The sequence below is a fragment of the Lolium rigidum genome, chromosome 7 (genome assembly GCF_022539505.1).
Source record: "Lolium rigidum isolate FL_2022 chromosome 7, APGP_CSIRO_Lrig_0.1, whole genome shotgun sequence".
Taxonomy (NCBI): Eukaryota; Viridiplantae; Streptophyta; class Magnoliopsida; order Poales; family Poaceae; genus Lolium; species Lolium rigidum.
In genome coordinates, this window is record NC_061514.1 from 356,239,342 (window position 1) to 356,257,201 (window position 17,860).

Consider the following 17,860-nt stretch of genomic DNA (forward strand, 5'->3'; position numbering starts at 1 on the left):
ACGCTAGACATGGCGTGGTTTATTTCTAACAGCACGTTTAGTTAAAAAAAAATTAATCTATGTTTTAAAGGAAAGAACATAGACACTTATATAAATTACACAACCTTGTAGTTATAACTTTATAAGACGTGACAAGCATGTAATAAATTTACTTTTGTACACGTATGGTAACATATCTTATCTTTAAATCTCAAATGTTAAAATTATAATCATTGGTTTATAATTTTTAAGTATATGTGAATTAATCTAGTGCCTCGAAAAACATCCTCACTTTACTTTTAGTATTAGTATATAATATAATAGATTATCTCAGATTTAAGCAAAAAATTGCCTAAATCTGTCTACGTTCAGTGAACCCGTGATATGTAATTTAGATCACACACATAAACATATCGCATGAACGGATGAACCCATACGGAACTGTCGTAACAGTCCGATCAGATGACATCACATGCATCGATCAAACGGTGAGCGAATGGAGGTTCGCATGGAGAACTGACACGGCGTGCATCATCGATCAGGTTTTGGGATCCCTTTCGTCATTTCTCCAGCTTCCCTTCATCTTTGGCCCCGTGGGCCCTTCTCCGACGAGCAGCTCCTTCACCAGCTGGCCTAGCCGCTCCCTCATCTTGCGCGGCAGGATCCTCGCCGCGCGGTTGATCTCGCGCCCGATGTCGTACTCCTCCTTCGGGCCCCACCCCCTCTCGAACCCAAGCCACGCCGGTTCGGCCACCTTCCCGGCGCCGAGGTACTCCGCGGAGACCACCTCGCACCGCCCACCGCCAGTGTCCATCATGCTCCCCTTGGCGCAGTCGTTCCGTATCCCGATCCCCAGCTTCGAGTCGCCCTGCAGCACCAGCCCCTCCTTGGGGTAGAACGCGTGCCCGCTCCGCGACGTGTACGCCACCGGTCTGCTGCCGATGTACTCGAGCTGCGATGCCTCCATCCAGGTGCCCGTGCTGTGCTGCGATAAGTACACCCGGAGCAGTTCGCCGGAGAAGTTGCTCACGCGCAGCGTCACGTGCTCCCAGTCGCCGACGTGCTCGCCGATCATACCGAGCGGGATTGTGAGGGGGCCAACCTTGGCCCGAGCTGGCCCATTAAATGGGTAGAAGAACCACAAGGCAAGGTCCGTAGCCGTCCCTCCCAGCATCGGCTTCGCCTGCACGTAGGCTTTCGCGCCGGCGAGGTCGCCCTTCTTGACCCTCTCCCTCTGGCCTTTATCCACCGGCAGGTCGAGCCAGTACGCGCCGTCGTTGCCGCCGCCCTGCGGGAGGTTCGACCCGTCGGCGACCACGGGCGTCGGTGACGTCTGGCTGCCGTTCTGGTACAGCAGAGCGCCGTTCTCGAAGTACCACGGCACCGACGAAGGCATGTACGGGTCGTTGGGGTGCAGGTACACCTGGGGCGAGTAGGCCGCCAGAAGGGCATGCAGCTGAGCCAGGTCGGGCATGCATGACGTGTAAGCCCCGCTGTTGTTCTTGAGACACGCCAAGGTCGTCGTCGCCGCGGTGCTGCTCTGTACGTGGACTCCGAACGTGCCGGCGTGCACGCCCCGGGCATCGATGCCACGTACCGCCGGCCTCAGAGAAGTTGCGGTGAACCCGTCCTTGTCGCTGCTCCACACAGACTCCTCGTCCTCGCACGCCTCGGTGAAGTCGGCACGGACGCACACGACCTCGTCGAGCGGCGGCTTATCCTTGGTCGTCGTGACCGCTATGCCCACCGCCCTGTAGCCGTCCGGGGCCATGGGGAGCCAGAAGAAGCCAGCACCACCATCCTGACCGCTGGACCAGACAAGGGTGTAGTCCAGCGGCGGGACTAGGAGTGCTCCGGTGCCGGACGCGTCCCGGACGACGAGGACGTGGCCAGAGAGTGGCCGGTTGTTGGGCTGCGCGTAGTGACCGAGAGCGCGGAATCCGGCCGGTACCGGCGACGGCTGGAAGAAGGTTGCGCCGAGGCCGTCTTGGCCGCCCTGCGCAGTGGACCAGACCTTGGCGAACGTGGTGACTTGGCGCGCCTCCAGGCCTCCGAGGTCTATGATGCCCTTTGCAAATCCTCCATCTGAAACCAGAAAAGGAATAACCGGTGGTCAACCAAAAATGTTAGAGAGTGTTAGCAAAAGCCAGCTAGTTGAACTTCCGACTAACTTAGAGTGATCGTCGGTGCAATCGTGAACTCAACATGTAGGATGATTTTCGAGCCGCTTTACATGAGTATGTGATTGTAATAATTATTGAACTCGTGATGATTAGATGATCTGCAGATGTAAGTGGTCGACGCACTCAAAATATACCTCTCCATTCCACATTAGTTTGTTGCTGATTTTGCACAAAAACGAATATGGATTCGAAAGAAGTAAGTCATCCAAAAACAGAAACAACGCACATATATACTCTACTTACTCCGTAATGAAGACAAAACATAGCGTCCAAAACATCGTGATTTGATGGTCCAACTTGGTCACATATAATTGAATTGACCCTTCTTATGTTGTTAAGAGTTATGTCGATGTTCACAATACAGAGGAATTGCAACATGGAAAGAGAGAATGATCCTTATTAGATCACTCATATAACCTACAGTAGAAAAGATTGTTCGTGGTTGTATTTTTCAGCCAAGCAACCTACCCAGCTAGCTACGTACCCCGACCTCGACAACTCGACACACCTAAAGGCCACCTTAAATAGTTCATCATCGGAAGAACAGAAGCACATGGCATGAACATGCAAGCACGCACACACGTACCTGAGGACGGCCACGACTGCATCGGAGACGGAGGAGCAAAGGACCTCTCCACGGGCAGCGCCGACGTGCTCCTAGGCACACAACCCAAGCACGAGTTGCTCCTTCGCATTTCTGGCAGGCTGCGACAGTGACGAGGACGATCAGAGAAGATGGAGAGCAACCGGGGCCGAGGCTTGCTCAAGGCGTGCACTCTCGGTTCGTTTCTCCCTAAGCTGGAGATCGGGGGCAATGCAGCTGGTGTTGTGTTAGTATTGGCTACTATCGCTAGTATTGATCAGTGGTGCTGTACTGCTGTGGTTACTTGCAAGAAAGCACTGTGTTGCTTTTATTGCCGATGACTCCTCTCTTAGGCTGGTCATAGTGCATAGTATCATATACTAGTATCATGCATATGATACTTGCCTATGATACTACCTCTATAGTGGGTGGTATTATAGAGTAGTATCAGAAACTTCTAAATTTATTGTTTTGTAGAATCCCAATGTAAATCTATGTACATGATCTATTTGACATGTACTTTTCTCGTAACGTCGCTTATGATACATGATTCACTTATGCGTTACTCTAACCTTATCTCTCCTCCTTAATTACATGCCACGTCATCATTTGTGTGGGCCTAGTATGCATGATACTACCTATGATACTAAAGACTATGGCCAGCCTTATAGCCCATGCTTCAGCTTAGCTTTGCAGGCGAGTATGGCTTGGCTTTACGGCTCTTTCATGCATCTCCCGGAACACAAGTCTCTGATCTGATCCAATCATCAATTGCACATCTGTATCACGACATCGTTGTCACTTTCCAGAGAAGCACACGTACCAAGTGTGTTGTTTGGCGTTTCGTGCCCGTTTGGACTAGCGCCGCGTGTTTGGAGGCCAGCGTAGAACGGATCGTTGGAGAAATTTAAAAAAACGTGCGCCAAAACGCGACCATCCGCCGCTTGCTACAATACGCGGTATGAGCTGCGTTATTGTAATTGTTATAGACCTATAGAGCTGGTCGGAGCTGTCGAGGACGAAGCAGGCATCTCTAATCGATAATGTTTCTATATGTTTATATATTGTGCTGTCTAATGCCAAATTATTGCAACTTGCACGGAGTGCTTAGGATGGCTACATGGGAACGGACCTTTGTCCGAGGATCGTTTGCAATCAAGGTTGTTAGTCGCTTTTTTTTTGTCAGCGGTATCATATCATAGTTTCACCATATTATGAGATTTTTATTTTTAACTAAAATGCATCTTTACATTAAAATATACCTCGGATGCATTTAAATTTAATTGTTGTTTAAAATTCTGAACGTATTCTTTATCATGTAAATGGTACATTTGTATATTGAATATAGACCAACCAAAAAAGGTTGGGGACCAATATAGTTCGAAACGAGTACACGTAAACGGTTAATTTGACTGGTTTCTTTGGCTACAATCTCATCTTCTATACCCACCTTGCCCTAACTAATGGAAGCTCTGCTACTTAAATATTTACTTTATCTTGCAATTGTAAGCCAACTTTCACTCTTTATCTTGCGATGGCTTTTGCGACCTTATTACTTTGCATAAATATGAAATTGTATGTTATTGACTTTGTATCCGAATACTAATGATACCACGATAGGTGTCACGGTACGAGTAAGATACTATTAGATTAAGATACCATCACAAATTCACAATACATATCTATTGAGAACGGTAATTATAAGATGCCATGATAGTATCGGGTTGCTAACCACCATGTTTGGAATAACAAATACATTCCACGTTGGTTTGTTTACTTCACATTCACACACCAATCAGGGGTAGCTGACCAAACTAGCTGGGAGATTCCAGTGATGATTTGTTGCATAGTTTTGCACGTTGGATCAGCGAGAAGGTCTCATGCGCGCGCCAGTGTTTTGGAGGACCCGGCTTTGTCGTTTGACGGGAATGTGCAGGTGCGCGTTCAGATTGATTGGGCAACAGCAGCAGCTAGCCTGCAGTTTTGCATTCTTTTTATTGCCAGTCTGAATAGTATTATACTTCGTACAGGTTGGAACAAACGAACATGTCGTGAGAATATGCGTTTAGAACATCCGTTTTCGTGAGCAAATCTTCCATGGCGACCGTGCAATCACATCAGCTTTCATTAATTTCCTAGGATTGCTCTTCCTGTCAGGGCTGATGAAATTAATAAAGCGACCGGCCAGGACCCAAGACGCATCCGAAGCGTCCACACGATGCTGAAAATGCAGTTTCACTAATCGGATATCCATATCTCTTTTTAAGCAAAACTTCACTAAAGGTTCATTTAAGTTGTCTACCTTAACATGCAGCCCATCTACAACATCAAGCAATGACAACCTTGTGGTTCTCATTCCCCACCGTTCATTTTGTTGTGACATACAAAGTTGCCCTGTTCACCCTACGGTGAAAATGTCTTTTTCTCCCTTCAAAAAAAAAGGTCCACCTCATAGAATCATTGTTTCCATGGCGTTTAAGCTGCGGCATGAGGCCCTAGCGTTTTCTCCCTATTACTCTTATATTTATCTTCTAATTAATTTCTGGCAGTAGAAACTTACACTCCCGGCCACAACTTCAATTCGCAAATTTTTATATTTTTAGAAAAACATGGCATAGTTCTGAAACCAGATGTCACATCATTATTACAAGCATTTTCATTGTTAGGTCCACCAGACTTACATCATTAAAACTAGCTAGGGAGAGGGACAAGTTCCATAGCACTCAAAACATTACTTTGAGGAAAGACACCTGACGATAACTGACATAACAACCCAAGCTCTACAACAGAAGACAGGAAAATGAGATTAAGGCCTATGAAGCACAGTGAAACCTTCACCATCTCCCACCAACATCAAAGAATTTGCTCCCAGGGTCCTCACAAGGTCTGCAACAGTGATCAGCATGGGTCCAGATTCCCTCTCGCGATGCATAGTGCATACTTCCATAGCCGTTCTCGCCCTTTTCTCAGGAGTCAGCCGGGTTCAGGCCACGATAACAGAAGTGGCATTCGAGACAAACATTCTAGCTTTTTCACCATCATCATCATCCTTCCTCTTTCTTCCTCCTTCAGCGGGATGCTCCATTGTTCAAGGGCGCAAGCAGTTTTCCTCCGTAACACCTGCATCCCAAACCATTGTGTTTGATTGAACACCATGTCATTCCTGGAGCCAGATAATTCTCAAGATAGTAGCATTGACCATATTCATCAAAACATTTTTCTTCTTGTTATTCCATAAGCCAGAGATGTCAACTACAGTTGTAGAGGGAAACTTGAAATCCAAAAACCTCTTAACCTCTAACCACATATTAGAAGCAACAACACAATCACAGAAAATATGTTGACAAGATTCAAGCTCATTACAGAAAACACAAGTCAAAACATCTACTGATTGCCTTTTAACCAAATTATCTCTAGTGAGTAGCTTATTATTAGCCATCAACTAGTGGAAGAAATGAATTTTTGGAGGAATTTTCAAACTCCAGACACAATGCACATTAATAGGCATAATCCCTCTAAAATTTATCACATCAAACATAGATTTAATATTATCCACCCCACCATCCTCCCACACCCAACCCAGATAAGAGAATCACTATCTAGGGTGAGCTGAATGGTTTGTTCAATTTGTAAAATCTCAAACCATTGTAACATAAGTCTATGATCAAAACATCTTCTAAATGTTACTTTTAGAGATTCGCCATCCCAAAGGTTAGCAATAGTTTTATTTTGCTCATTCACCAGAAAATACACTTTCGAGTACTAAATGGCCAAAATACAAGTGTCAAGCCAGTAATCTTCCCAAAAATTTATTTTCTTTCCATCACCCACTTTCTACTGGTACCCCATCTTGCCAGCTTTGGCATCCCATAGCACACCTTTCGAAAAAGGAGAGGCACCAGTAGCCATATCTTCTCTTCACTTAGATTTATTCCAAGAAAAGATATAGGAATTATCAACTCTATATTTATGATCAATAATTTGTTTCCACAAATTCTCTTCACTTAGATTATATCGTTTTTATCTAGGAAGCCAGGACGCAACGATTCGTCTCAGCTAGGTCAGAGATTCCAAGCCCCCCATATTCCTTCTTCTGAGTAACTAGCCCCAATTAGCTAATGATATTTGTGGTGACCCTCGTAATTATCCCAAAGATAATGAGCCATTTGAGAGTTGATCAGAGAAATAGCCCATTTAGGAAATTTAATCACACTCAGCAGATATAAAGGGATACTGGCTAGTACACTTCTAACCAGATCCAACTTGGCAGCATGATTAAGAAGTTTCCCTCTCCACCCAACTGCTTTTTTTCAAAATTTTGTCAACAAGAGGTTGTATGTCCTCTTTTCTTAGTTTAATATGATGCCGGGGCACACCTAAGTATTGCAAAGGGAAATCCCCCAACTTGCAGCTCAGGGTTTGAGAAAACAACTGTGCATCCCCCCTCCCCCCACACACAATATGAATTGTGACGAGATCACATTTGTGGAAATTGATTCTCATCCCAAACCATCTATTAAAAGCAGGATAGGACCCACTTCAAGTTGATTGTTGAACTAATGTTATTTTCTAGGAATAACACGGTTTCATCAGCATATTGCATACTAATAACCTCCCCATTACCCATTTCTTGCATGAGTCCAGCAAGATGCATAGTGGCAGCTGCTTTAACCAACATTTTGGTGAAAACATCACCCATAAAGTTAAAAAGGATTGGCGATATAGGGTCTCCTTGTCTAACACCGCTACTGGTTAAAAATAAGTCATTGTTTTCATCATTTAGTCTAACCCCTACAGACCCATTATGTAAGAGACTGATACGTGCATTTTACATCATCATTATTGCTACATATATATTTAGTTTTCATTGTTATAAGCCATCATACACCTTTATTTATGCATTTTAGTTGATTTCTGGGACTTTCCTACAAAGTCCTCTTTATTGGTATTTAATTCATGGGAGGCAGAAAACCTCCTTTTTCGTATGTTATTTGTTTTAGGGATTTCTGGATCGCTAAAAATCGAGGCCAAAATACCTGATCAGTTTTTCGCCTGAAAAAGGACCGTGAGCGAAAGAACTCCGCAAGAGGGGCCACGAGGGCTAAACGAGCACAGGTGACGCGGCCTACCTGGTTGGGTGCGCCACCTACACTCGTTCAGGCCTCGAGCGTCGTCTTGGGTCCCCTTTTATACCAGAATCACCGTTTCGCCCAAAACCCTAAGCCATATTTTTCCTGAGATTTATTGAGGCGGTGACGGAGGCGAAAGTCCTCTCCTACTTCGGGAGAGGGTAGATCATGCTGCACCGTTGCCTCCGATGAAGGGTAAATCGACGCCATCGACATCTCCACTCCTCCTTGGCTTGGGAGGAGGCATCTCCATCAACATCTTCAAGCACCATGATCACCACAATCTCCATGTACGAGATCGATGTCACCCCCTCATAGTTTGTGTCGAATTGAACCCTAGATATTGTTTTTTTGTGTCATTTAATGTTTTTGATTGGTACTTTGTCGTTATTTGCTGGGGAGATTATATTCTCAGATTGTGTTGTAATCATTATGCCTCTGGTCCATATCATCTTTGACACTTGTGAGTAGTTCCTCACGTTCCGGAGGGCATAGGATAATCCGGCTACGATTCTACATAATATGCAATGAGTATTTCGTTAAGTTTTCTATCTTGGGATTTCTATTTTCGTGCCCTCGGGTCCTTAGTTGTGCTCAGTTTTCCCCAGCTACTTAGTTTTTCCTCAGTTTTCCCAAGCCCTTGTCTGAAACCCTCACAAGTGCTGGAACGGCCGGTTGCCCGACGAGTCAACAACTTTGACTGTTATCTTCTAACGAGTGGGGCTTCGGTATACCGAATGCCAAGTGGGGCCATGACGCTGATACAAGGGGCAATACAAGGGTAGGATTAGATTTTTAAACGGAGCTCTACAATGATGGCATGGAGGAGGTGGCCTGCGGGGTGCCGAGATGAGATCGACGTCCACAAAGAACTGCATGAGGCGAGACCATACACATTAGATAGATATGAACTAGACGCGTTTAACCATGCAAAGAAGAGAAGAAATGGTCAAGGACATCGACGACTACCTCAACACTTTGACTGACAGCGTCGGACACGAACGCGAACAATGTAGAGAAAACTAGTGTCTCTCCTTTCTGGCGTGTATAGATGGGTGCTAGGGGAGTGTGGTGGCGAAGGGAAAGACCTCGCGGTGGTCTGTGGCGTCCATAATAGCGAGGCGGCATGGCCGTGCCCACAACGGCATGCATGTTCGGCATTGGCATCAGCATGTACGTTCGACATTGGTCTCAGCGGTATCTCTGGTATGTCAGTGATCGAATGAGGGGACGGGATTGAGGGTTCATCCCGACGGGTGACCTAGCAGTGTCAGCAAGCATAGTCGTTCTGACCATGCCGATATCGGCATCGGCATCGTTTGGAGGTTGTACGTGGTGCTCGAATCAAGGTGGGATTTGTTTCTTGTATGCCAAAATGAATTTGAAACAAGTTTCCTGTTGAAGGTTAGGTAAAATATGAAAGTTTGTAACCAAAAAATTTACTGGCACCATGGTGAGGTTCTTTTTGATAGAGCTATACGGTTCGGTAAAAGTTTTTGACACTTTTTAGATATTCCTTGTTGTTACACGTATGGCATCATGTATGGCAAATTTGGGGTTATTTAGAGATGTTCGAAAAAATCACTTTGCTTAAGCGCATGTTGTTTGGTCTCACTGAAACCAGCTTTTGTAACAAGTTAGGTTTTTTTTGACCTTCTCTAAATGACCTCAAATTTCATACAGATGATCTTCTATAGAAATATAGGTAGATTGTTTCGTTTTTACATTTTTTTGAACTTTCATTTCCCTTTATAATACCCAGTTGATTTTCAGGTCAAAACCTCGAAAGTTAACATAAGTAGATGGTGAACCCTCCGAAACTTCAAATACAGAGATAGATAGATTGTTTATTTTATCATCTTTAGCGTGAAAAGTAATGGCTACAAGAAATCGGTGATGGTTTATCATTATTTGCGCGAAAAGTAATGACTACAACAAATCGGTGATGGTTTAGAATTTTTTGCGCGAAAAGTAATGGCTACAACAAATCGGTGGTGGTTTATCATTTTTTGCGTGAAAAGTAATGGCTACAACAAATCGGTGATGGTTTATCATTTTTTGCATGAAAAGTAATGGCTACTCCCTCCATACCGGTTTATAAGCACATTTCGTGATTTGAGAAGAACTTTGACCATTAATTTGGTCAACAAAATATGAAATATATATCACAAACATTATATCGTTGGAAACTTCTTTTGCATTTGAATCCAATGGTATAATTTTTTAGGCATATAAATTATATTGGGTTGACCAAATTAATGATCAAACTTTTTCTCGAAACACAGAATAGGCCTATAAACCAGTATGGAGGGAGTACAAGAAATCGGTGATGGTTTATCATTTTTTGCGTGAAAAGTAATGGCTACAACAAATCGGTGATGGTTTATCATTTTTTGCGTGAAAAATAATGGCTACAAGAAATCGGTGATGGTTTATCATTTTTGCGTGAAAAATAATTCCTAAAAGAGTTCATAATATTTAGCGCGTCAAAAATAATACAGAAAACAAAACTTGCTGAATCCGGTGGCAAACTAGGTATTTAGCATACATAGAGGGTGGAAGCTAGCCACCAACAGAGAGAGAGAGGGTGGTGGCCCCGATCAGAGAGAGAGAGAGAGAGGGGTTATCCTGCCCGTTAGATCATACGATCAACGGTCGGTGGGCACGATCCGCGTGAAAAGGGCTAGACCAATCAGGACAAGGTTGGGCGTCCCCTGTGAGAATTTGTGAAGGGAGAGGGCAAAAATGAGTAGTATCAAGAAACCAAGGGCATGTGAGTAGTAAACAGACTAAGGGATTCAAATATGAGATTTAAAAAAATAGAAAATGCGTGTTTTGTACACTGAAACCCATCTTGGCCTACCTCAAACTATTTGCAATACAAATATACATAAGTGTGAAAATTGTGGCCTCATTCTGACAAGGTATGTTTTGGGGAAAACTGTTTTGGGAAGGGCTTATTGTGGAAAGCCATGCACCTTCATAGCTACTAGGTGATTTGAGAAGTGGCAATTTGTAGTAAAACTTGATTTATCTATGATTGTTATGGTTCCCAACGTGGCAGGTCGCGTAAGAAGACTCCATGAGTAAGTGTCACTATGATTTTATCTTTTTTGGAATTTTTTACTCATGAAATGACTCAATTAGATAGCTTAATCCCATTTGTTGACTCTGTTGACCAGCCACTTGAGGGTAAAACTGTGTATATTGCACTAGCCAGTATTAGTACTCGATGGAAAAACTGAGTACATATATTTTTCCAGTGTAAGACTCGAGGGTAGAACTGAGTACACGTAACGGTGCAGACGTACAGTACCACGGACGCGTGTCGTGGTGCGCAGCGGTTAGGCAGTGCCGTGTTGAGACCAAACATCTAGTTTTTTTGGAACTGCCGAGACCAAACGTCACCTTGCCTGTACAGATACCCTCTCTCCCTCACGCATGCAACCACACCTCTCACGTCCATCAACTTCTCCAACTCGAAGGAAAAAAACTCCAACAGCCCTACGCGCGCTCCCCTGCCGGCGATGGAGAAGAAGAATGCGCCGGCGGTCCTCGCCCCCGAGGCCGTCGCCTCCGAGCCCATCGCCTCTGAGCCCGTCGCCGCCGAGCCAATCGCATCCGAGGCCGTCGCCACCGAGCCCGTCGCCTCCGAGGGCAGCGCATCCAAGCGCGGCGCCTCCGTGAACTAGGCCTCTCTCACGGCTGACGGACCACTTCACAAGATCGGCGACTGCTTACTGGCGAACGAGGAGTACGTGGACACCTACTCTGCTTTGAGGCAAGTTTGTAGAAATTGACGCTCACGTTTACCGAAGCCCGACGTGCACCTGCACGAATGGATCATGGTAGAACACGCCCTTCCACGCGCTTCTGAGTTCACCTTCCTCCACCTCCGCACATCCCGCTATGTCACCATCGATCTAACGGAAGTTCATGCAAGGTTCAAATTACTCCATATCTACAGAGTTAATCTATTTTTATTTTTAATCGTAAACATCTTAGTGCTGAATGTTATCTTCATCAATATATTTTAGATACTACTTCATCGGCTTTTGTCGTGGCGTAATCGTGCTTGCACAGAAGAACCAGCCGCACAAGATACGCCTTTTGAACCCACTCACAAAGACATTGAACACTATGTTTGAGGCACATATACCATCTGATTTTTTGGAGTCAGTCGCTGTAATGAAGTCCCCGACTATGGTATTCATTTCCACAGATTACCCGGTGGAAATTGCTTGGATCGATGAGAGCACTCCAACTAAGGGTATAGATGAAGATTGGGGAGACGGAAGATTTTTGTTCGAGCACCATGCCCTGCGTTGCATTACCCCATTCAATGGTGAATTGTATGCAATAGTTATGGACAATTTTGAGTTTGAAAAATTAGTGTGCACCAACAATATCCAGTTGGAGCAGCGCGCGAGCACTGTCAACATGGAGACACTATTTTTATTTCCAGAACTTGGAAATAACAAGTTCTACCTTGTGAAGTCAGATGGTGATCTGCTGCTTGTGTTGTTGGACAACATGCATTTGGAGGAAGGTCAACCATTGGTGTACCGTGTGAACACCGAGAGTCGCTCTCCATGCCGTCAGTAACATTGGTAGTCGTGTCTTCTTCGTTCATTATATCCGGTGTATCTCCGTCGACACCAGAGTGCACCCGAAACTTCGACCTGGCTGCATCTACTACGCGGATTTGAGTTATATCAGAGAGTACTTTGATGATATAAAGGCATGGGATGAGTGGCCACTACGTGTGAATAGATTAGGAAACTACGGTCTGAGAAATGAACAAAGGCCATACCGTTTGGAGGATGTATTGGCTGCACACTGCAGACGGAAGGAGTTCAATGAATATTTCCTTCAGATACAGGAATGGAGCGACGAAGAAATATATGCTGAATGAAGAACAAATTCATTCATCCTGGGGTATCCTAGTATTCATGTTGGCCATACATTGCGTCTTCTATTATTTTCAGCTTAGTTTGTCGTGAACATTAAGATTGTTATTGGCTTCTTTTGGCTGTTGTATGCAGTTTATGTATTATACTTAGTTTTCTTGGTTCATTATGCTGCTGTGAATTTATCCTATATTAGCTTCTAGATTTTCTACTAGATTTGTTACCATATTGGGTAAAAAACGAGGACCAAAAGGCAACAATCATTGAACAAAGACAGAAATAAAAGCTTCTCTAGATTTGATACTAATTTGATGAAAAGAGAGAGAGAGAATTGTTGATACGTCTCAAACGTATCTATAATTTCTTATGTTCCATGCTACTTTTATGATGATACTCACATGTTTTATACACATTATATATCATTATTATGCGTTTTCCGGAACTAACCTATTGACAAGATGCCGAAGAGCCAGTTGTTGTTTTCTGCTGTTTTTGGTTTCAGAAATCCTAGTAAGTAAATATTCTCAGAATTGGACGAAATCAACGCCCAGGGTCTTATTTTTCCACGAAGCTTCCAGAAGACCGAGGGAGATACGAAGTGGAGCCACGAGGCGACGCCACACTAGGGCGGCGCGGCCCAGGCCCTGGCCGCGCGGCCCTAGCGTGTGGGTCCCACGTGACGCCCCCGACTCTGCCCTTCCGCCTATTTAAAGCCTTCGTCGCGAATACCCCAGTACCGGGAGCCACGATACGGAAAACCTTCCAGAGACGCCGCCGCCGCCAATCCCATCTCGGGGGATTCAGGAGATCGCCTCCGGCACCCTGCCGGAGAGGGGAATCATCTCCCGGAGGGCTCTTCATCACCATGATCGCCTCCGGATCGATGTGTGAGTAGTTCACCCCTGGACTATGGGTCCATAGCATTAGCTAGATGGTTATCTTCTCCTCATTGTGCTATCATGCTAGATCTTGTGAACTACCTATCATCAAGATCATCTATTTGTAATCCTACATGTTGTGTTTGTTGGGATCCGATGAATATTGAATACTATGTCAAGTTGATTATCAATCTATCATATATGTTGTTTATGTTCTTGCATGCTCTCCGTTGCTAGTAGAGGCTCTGGCCAAGTTGATACTTGTAACTCCAAGAGGGAGTATTTATGCTCGATAGTGGGTTCATGCCTCCATTGAATCTGGGAGTGACAAAGAACCTCTAAGGTTGTGGATAAGTTGTTGCCACTAGGGATAAAACATCGATGCTTTGTCTAAGGATATTTGTGTATATTACATTACGCACCATACTTAATGCAATTGTCTGTTGTTTGCAACTTAATACTGGAAGGGGTTCGGATGATAACCTGAAGGTGGACTTTTTAGGCATAGATGCATGCTGGATAGCGGTCTATGTACTTTGTCGTAACGCCCTGATTAAATCTCATAGTACTCATCATGATATATGTATGTGCATTTTTATGCCTTCTTTATTTGTCAATTGCCCAACTGTAATTCGTTCACCCAACATGCTATTTATCTTATGGGAGAGACACCACTAGTGAACGATGGACCCCGGTCCAATTCTATACAACCGAAATACAATCCACTCGCAATTGTTCGCTATCGTTCTTCGCAAACAAACATCATCATCCACACTATACATCTAATCCTTTGTTTACAGCAAGCCGGTGAGATTGACAACCTCACTATTACGTTGGGGCAAAGTACTTTGATTGTGTTGTGCAGGTTCCACGTTGGCGCCGGAATCCCTGGTGGTGCGCCGCACTACACTCCGTCACCAACAACCTTCACGTGTTCCTTGACTCCTACCGGTTCGATAACCTTGGTTTCTTACCGAGGGAAAACTTACTCGCTGTGCGCATCACACCTTCCTCTTGGGGTTCCCAACGGACGTGTCGACTACGCGCCATCAAGACTGTTTTCTGGCGCCGTTGCCGGGGAGATCAAGACACGCTGCAAGGGGAGTCTCCCACATTCAATCTCTTTACTTTGTTTTTGTCTTGCTTTACTTTCTTTTATTTACTGCTTTGTTTGCTCTCTATTTCAAAAACACAAAAAAATTAGTTGCTAGTTTTAGTTTATTTACTGTCTTGTTCTCTATGTTAAAAACACAAAAAATAGTTACTTGCATTTACTTTATTTATTTAGTTTGCTTTATTTACTACTGCTAAAATGAATACTCCTGAGAATACCAAGTTGTGTGACTTCACTAGCACAAATAATAATGATTTCTTATGCACACCTATTGCTCCACCTGCTACTACAGCAGAATTCTTTGAAATTAAACCTGCTTTACTAAATCTTGTTATGAGAGAGCAATTTTCTGGTGTTAGTTCTGATGATGCTGCTGCCCATCTTAAAATTTTTGTTGAACTTTGTGAAATGCAAAAGTATAAGGATGTAGATGGTGACATTATAAAATTAAAATTGTTTCCTTTCTCCTTAAGAGGAAGAGCTAAAGATTGGTTGCTATCTCTGCCTAGAAATAGTATTGATTCATGGACTAAATGCAAGGATGCTTTTATTGGTAGATATTATCCTCCCGCTAAAATTATATCTTTGAGAAGTAGCATAATGAATTTTAAGCAATTAGATAATGAACATGTTGCTCAAGCATGGGAGAGAATGAAAATTTTGGTGAAGAATTGCCCTACTCATGGACTAACTACTTGGATGATCATCCAAACCTTCTATGCAGGATTGGATTTTTCTTCGCGGAACCTATTGGATTCAGCTGCTGGAGGTACCTTTATGTCCATCACTTTGGGGGCGGCAACAAAGCTTCTTGATGATATGATGATAAATTACTCTGAATGGCACACGGAAAGATCTCCACAAGGTAAGAAGGTAAATTCTGTTGAAGAAACCTCCTCCTTGAGTGATAAGATTGATGCTATTATGTCTATGCTTGTGAATGGTAGATCTAATGTTGATCCTAATAATATTCATTTAGCTTCATTGGTTGCCCAAGAAGAACATGTTGATGTGAACTTCATTAGAATTAATAATTTCAACAACAATGCTTATAGAAATAATTCTGGTAACAACTATAGGCCATATCCTGCTGCTAATGGTAATAGTTATGGTAATTCTTATGGGAATTCTTACAACAATAATAGGAGTGTACCCCTGGTCTTGAAGCCATGCTTAAAGAATTTATTAGTACACAAACTGCTTTTAACAAATCGTTAAGGAAAAGCTTGATAAAATTGATATTCTTGCTTCTAAGGTTGATAGACTTGCCTCTCGATGTTGATCTTTTAAAATTGAAAGTTATGCCTAATAAGGATAATGATAATAAAATTGTTACTACAGCAAATGCCATCCAAGTTCGAATTAATGAAAATATTAGATTGATGGCTGATTTGCATGCTAGGTGGGAAAGAGAAGAAAACGAAAAACTAGCTAAAGAGAAAAATGTAGCTAAAGTTTGGACTATTACACCTCCTACTATCAATGGTAAAATAATTGGTGTTGGCAATGTTTCTACTCCTAGTGTAAAGCGTGCAAAATTGCCTGAAACTGCTAAAACTGCTGAAACTGTTTGTGATAAAACTGCTGAAATTTTTCAAAATATTGGGGACAATGATCCCATTGCTGTAGATCATAATGGTTTAGATTTTGATGATTTTCACATCTCTGAAGTTATAAAGTTCTTACAAAAACTTGCTAAAAGTCCCAATGCTAGTGCTATAAATTTGGCCTTTACAAAACATATTACAAATGCTCTCATAAAAGCTAGAGAGGAGAAACTAAAAATTGAAACTTCTATTCCTAGGAAGTTAGAAGATGGTTGGGAACCCATCATTAAGATGAGGGTCAATGATTTTGATTGTAATGCTTTATGTGATCTTGGTGCAAGTATTTCTGTTATGCCTAAGAAAATCTATGATATGCTTGACTTGCCACCATTGAAAAATTGTTATCTGGATGTTAATCTTGCTGATAATGCTATAAAGAAACCTTTGGGTAGGATTGATAATGTTCGCATTATGGTTAACAATAACCTTGTCCCCGTTGATTTTGTTGTCTTGGATATTGAATGCAATGCATCTTGTCCCATTATATTGGGAAGACCTTTTCTTCGAACTCGTTGGTGCTACCATTGATATGAAGGAAGGTAATATTAAATATCAATTTCCTCTTAAGAAAGGTATGGAACACTTCCCTAGAAAGAGAATGAAGATACCTTATGATTCTATTATTAGAACAAATTATGATGTTGATGCTTCATCTCTTGACGTCACTTGATTCACACTTTCTGCGCCTAGCTGAAAGGCGTTAAAGAAAAGCGCTTATGGGAGACAACCCATTATTTTACTTCTGCACTTTATTTTATATTTGAGTCTTGGAAGTTGTTACTACTGTAGAAACCTCTCCTTATCTTTATTTTATTGCATTGTTGTGCCAAGTAAAGTCTTTGATAGTAAAGTCAATACAAGATTTGGATTACTGCGCAGGAACAGATTTCTTGCTGTCACGAAATTGAGCCGCCCCTGCTGTAGAAAATTTGTAAAAATCTGCCAATTTACGTGCGGGATCCTCAGATATGTACGCAACTTTCATTCGATTTGGGCATTTTCATCTGAGCAAGTCTGGTGCCTCTAAAAAATTCGTCTTTACGGACTGTTCTGTTTTGACAGATTCTGCCTTTTATTTCGCATTGCCTGTTTTGCTATGTTTGATGGATTTCTTTGTTCCATTAACTTTCAGTAGCTTTGTGCAATGTCCAGAAGTGTTAAGAATGATTATGTCACCTCTGAAGATATGAATTTTCAATTATGCACTAACCCTCTAATGAGATTGTTTTGAGTTTGGTGTGGAGGAAGTTTTCAAGGGTCGAGAGAGGAGGATGATACAATAAGATCAAGAAGAGTGAAAAGTCTAAGCTTGGGGATGCCCCCGTGGTTCATCCCTGCATATTTTAAGAAGACTCAAGCATCTAAGCTTGGGGGTGCCCAAGGCATCCCTTCTTCATCGACAACTTATCAGGTCACCTCTAGTGAAACTATATTTTTATTCCGTCACATCTTATGTGCTTTACTTGGCGTCTGTTTG

General features: G+C 43.1%; 1 protein-coding gene across 1 annotated transcript; it reads right to left on the reverse strand.

The window, feature by feature from the left end:
• Nucleotides 1-300: 300 nt before the first annotated feature.
• LOC124678648 lies at nt 301-2,857 on the reverse strand. The gene is made up of 2 exons (XM_047214509.1): nt 2,749-2,857; nt 301-2,064 (listed from the first exon to the last, which is right to left on the reverse strand). Exons 1-2 carry the CDS (start codon nt 2,855-2,857, stop codon nt 518-520), a joined length of 1,656 nt encoding a protein of 551 aa, XP_047070465.1. The 3' UTR covers nt 301-517.
• Between the last annotated feature and the right edge of the window lie 15,003 nt (nt 2,858-17,860).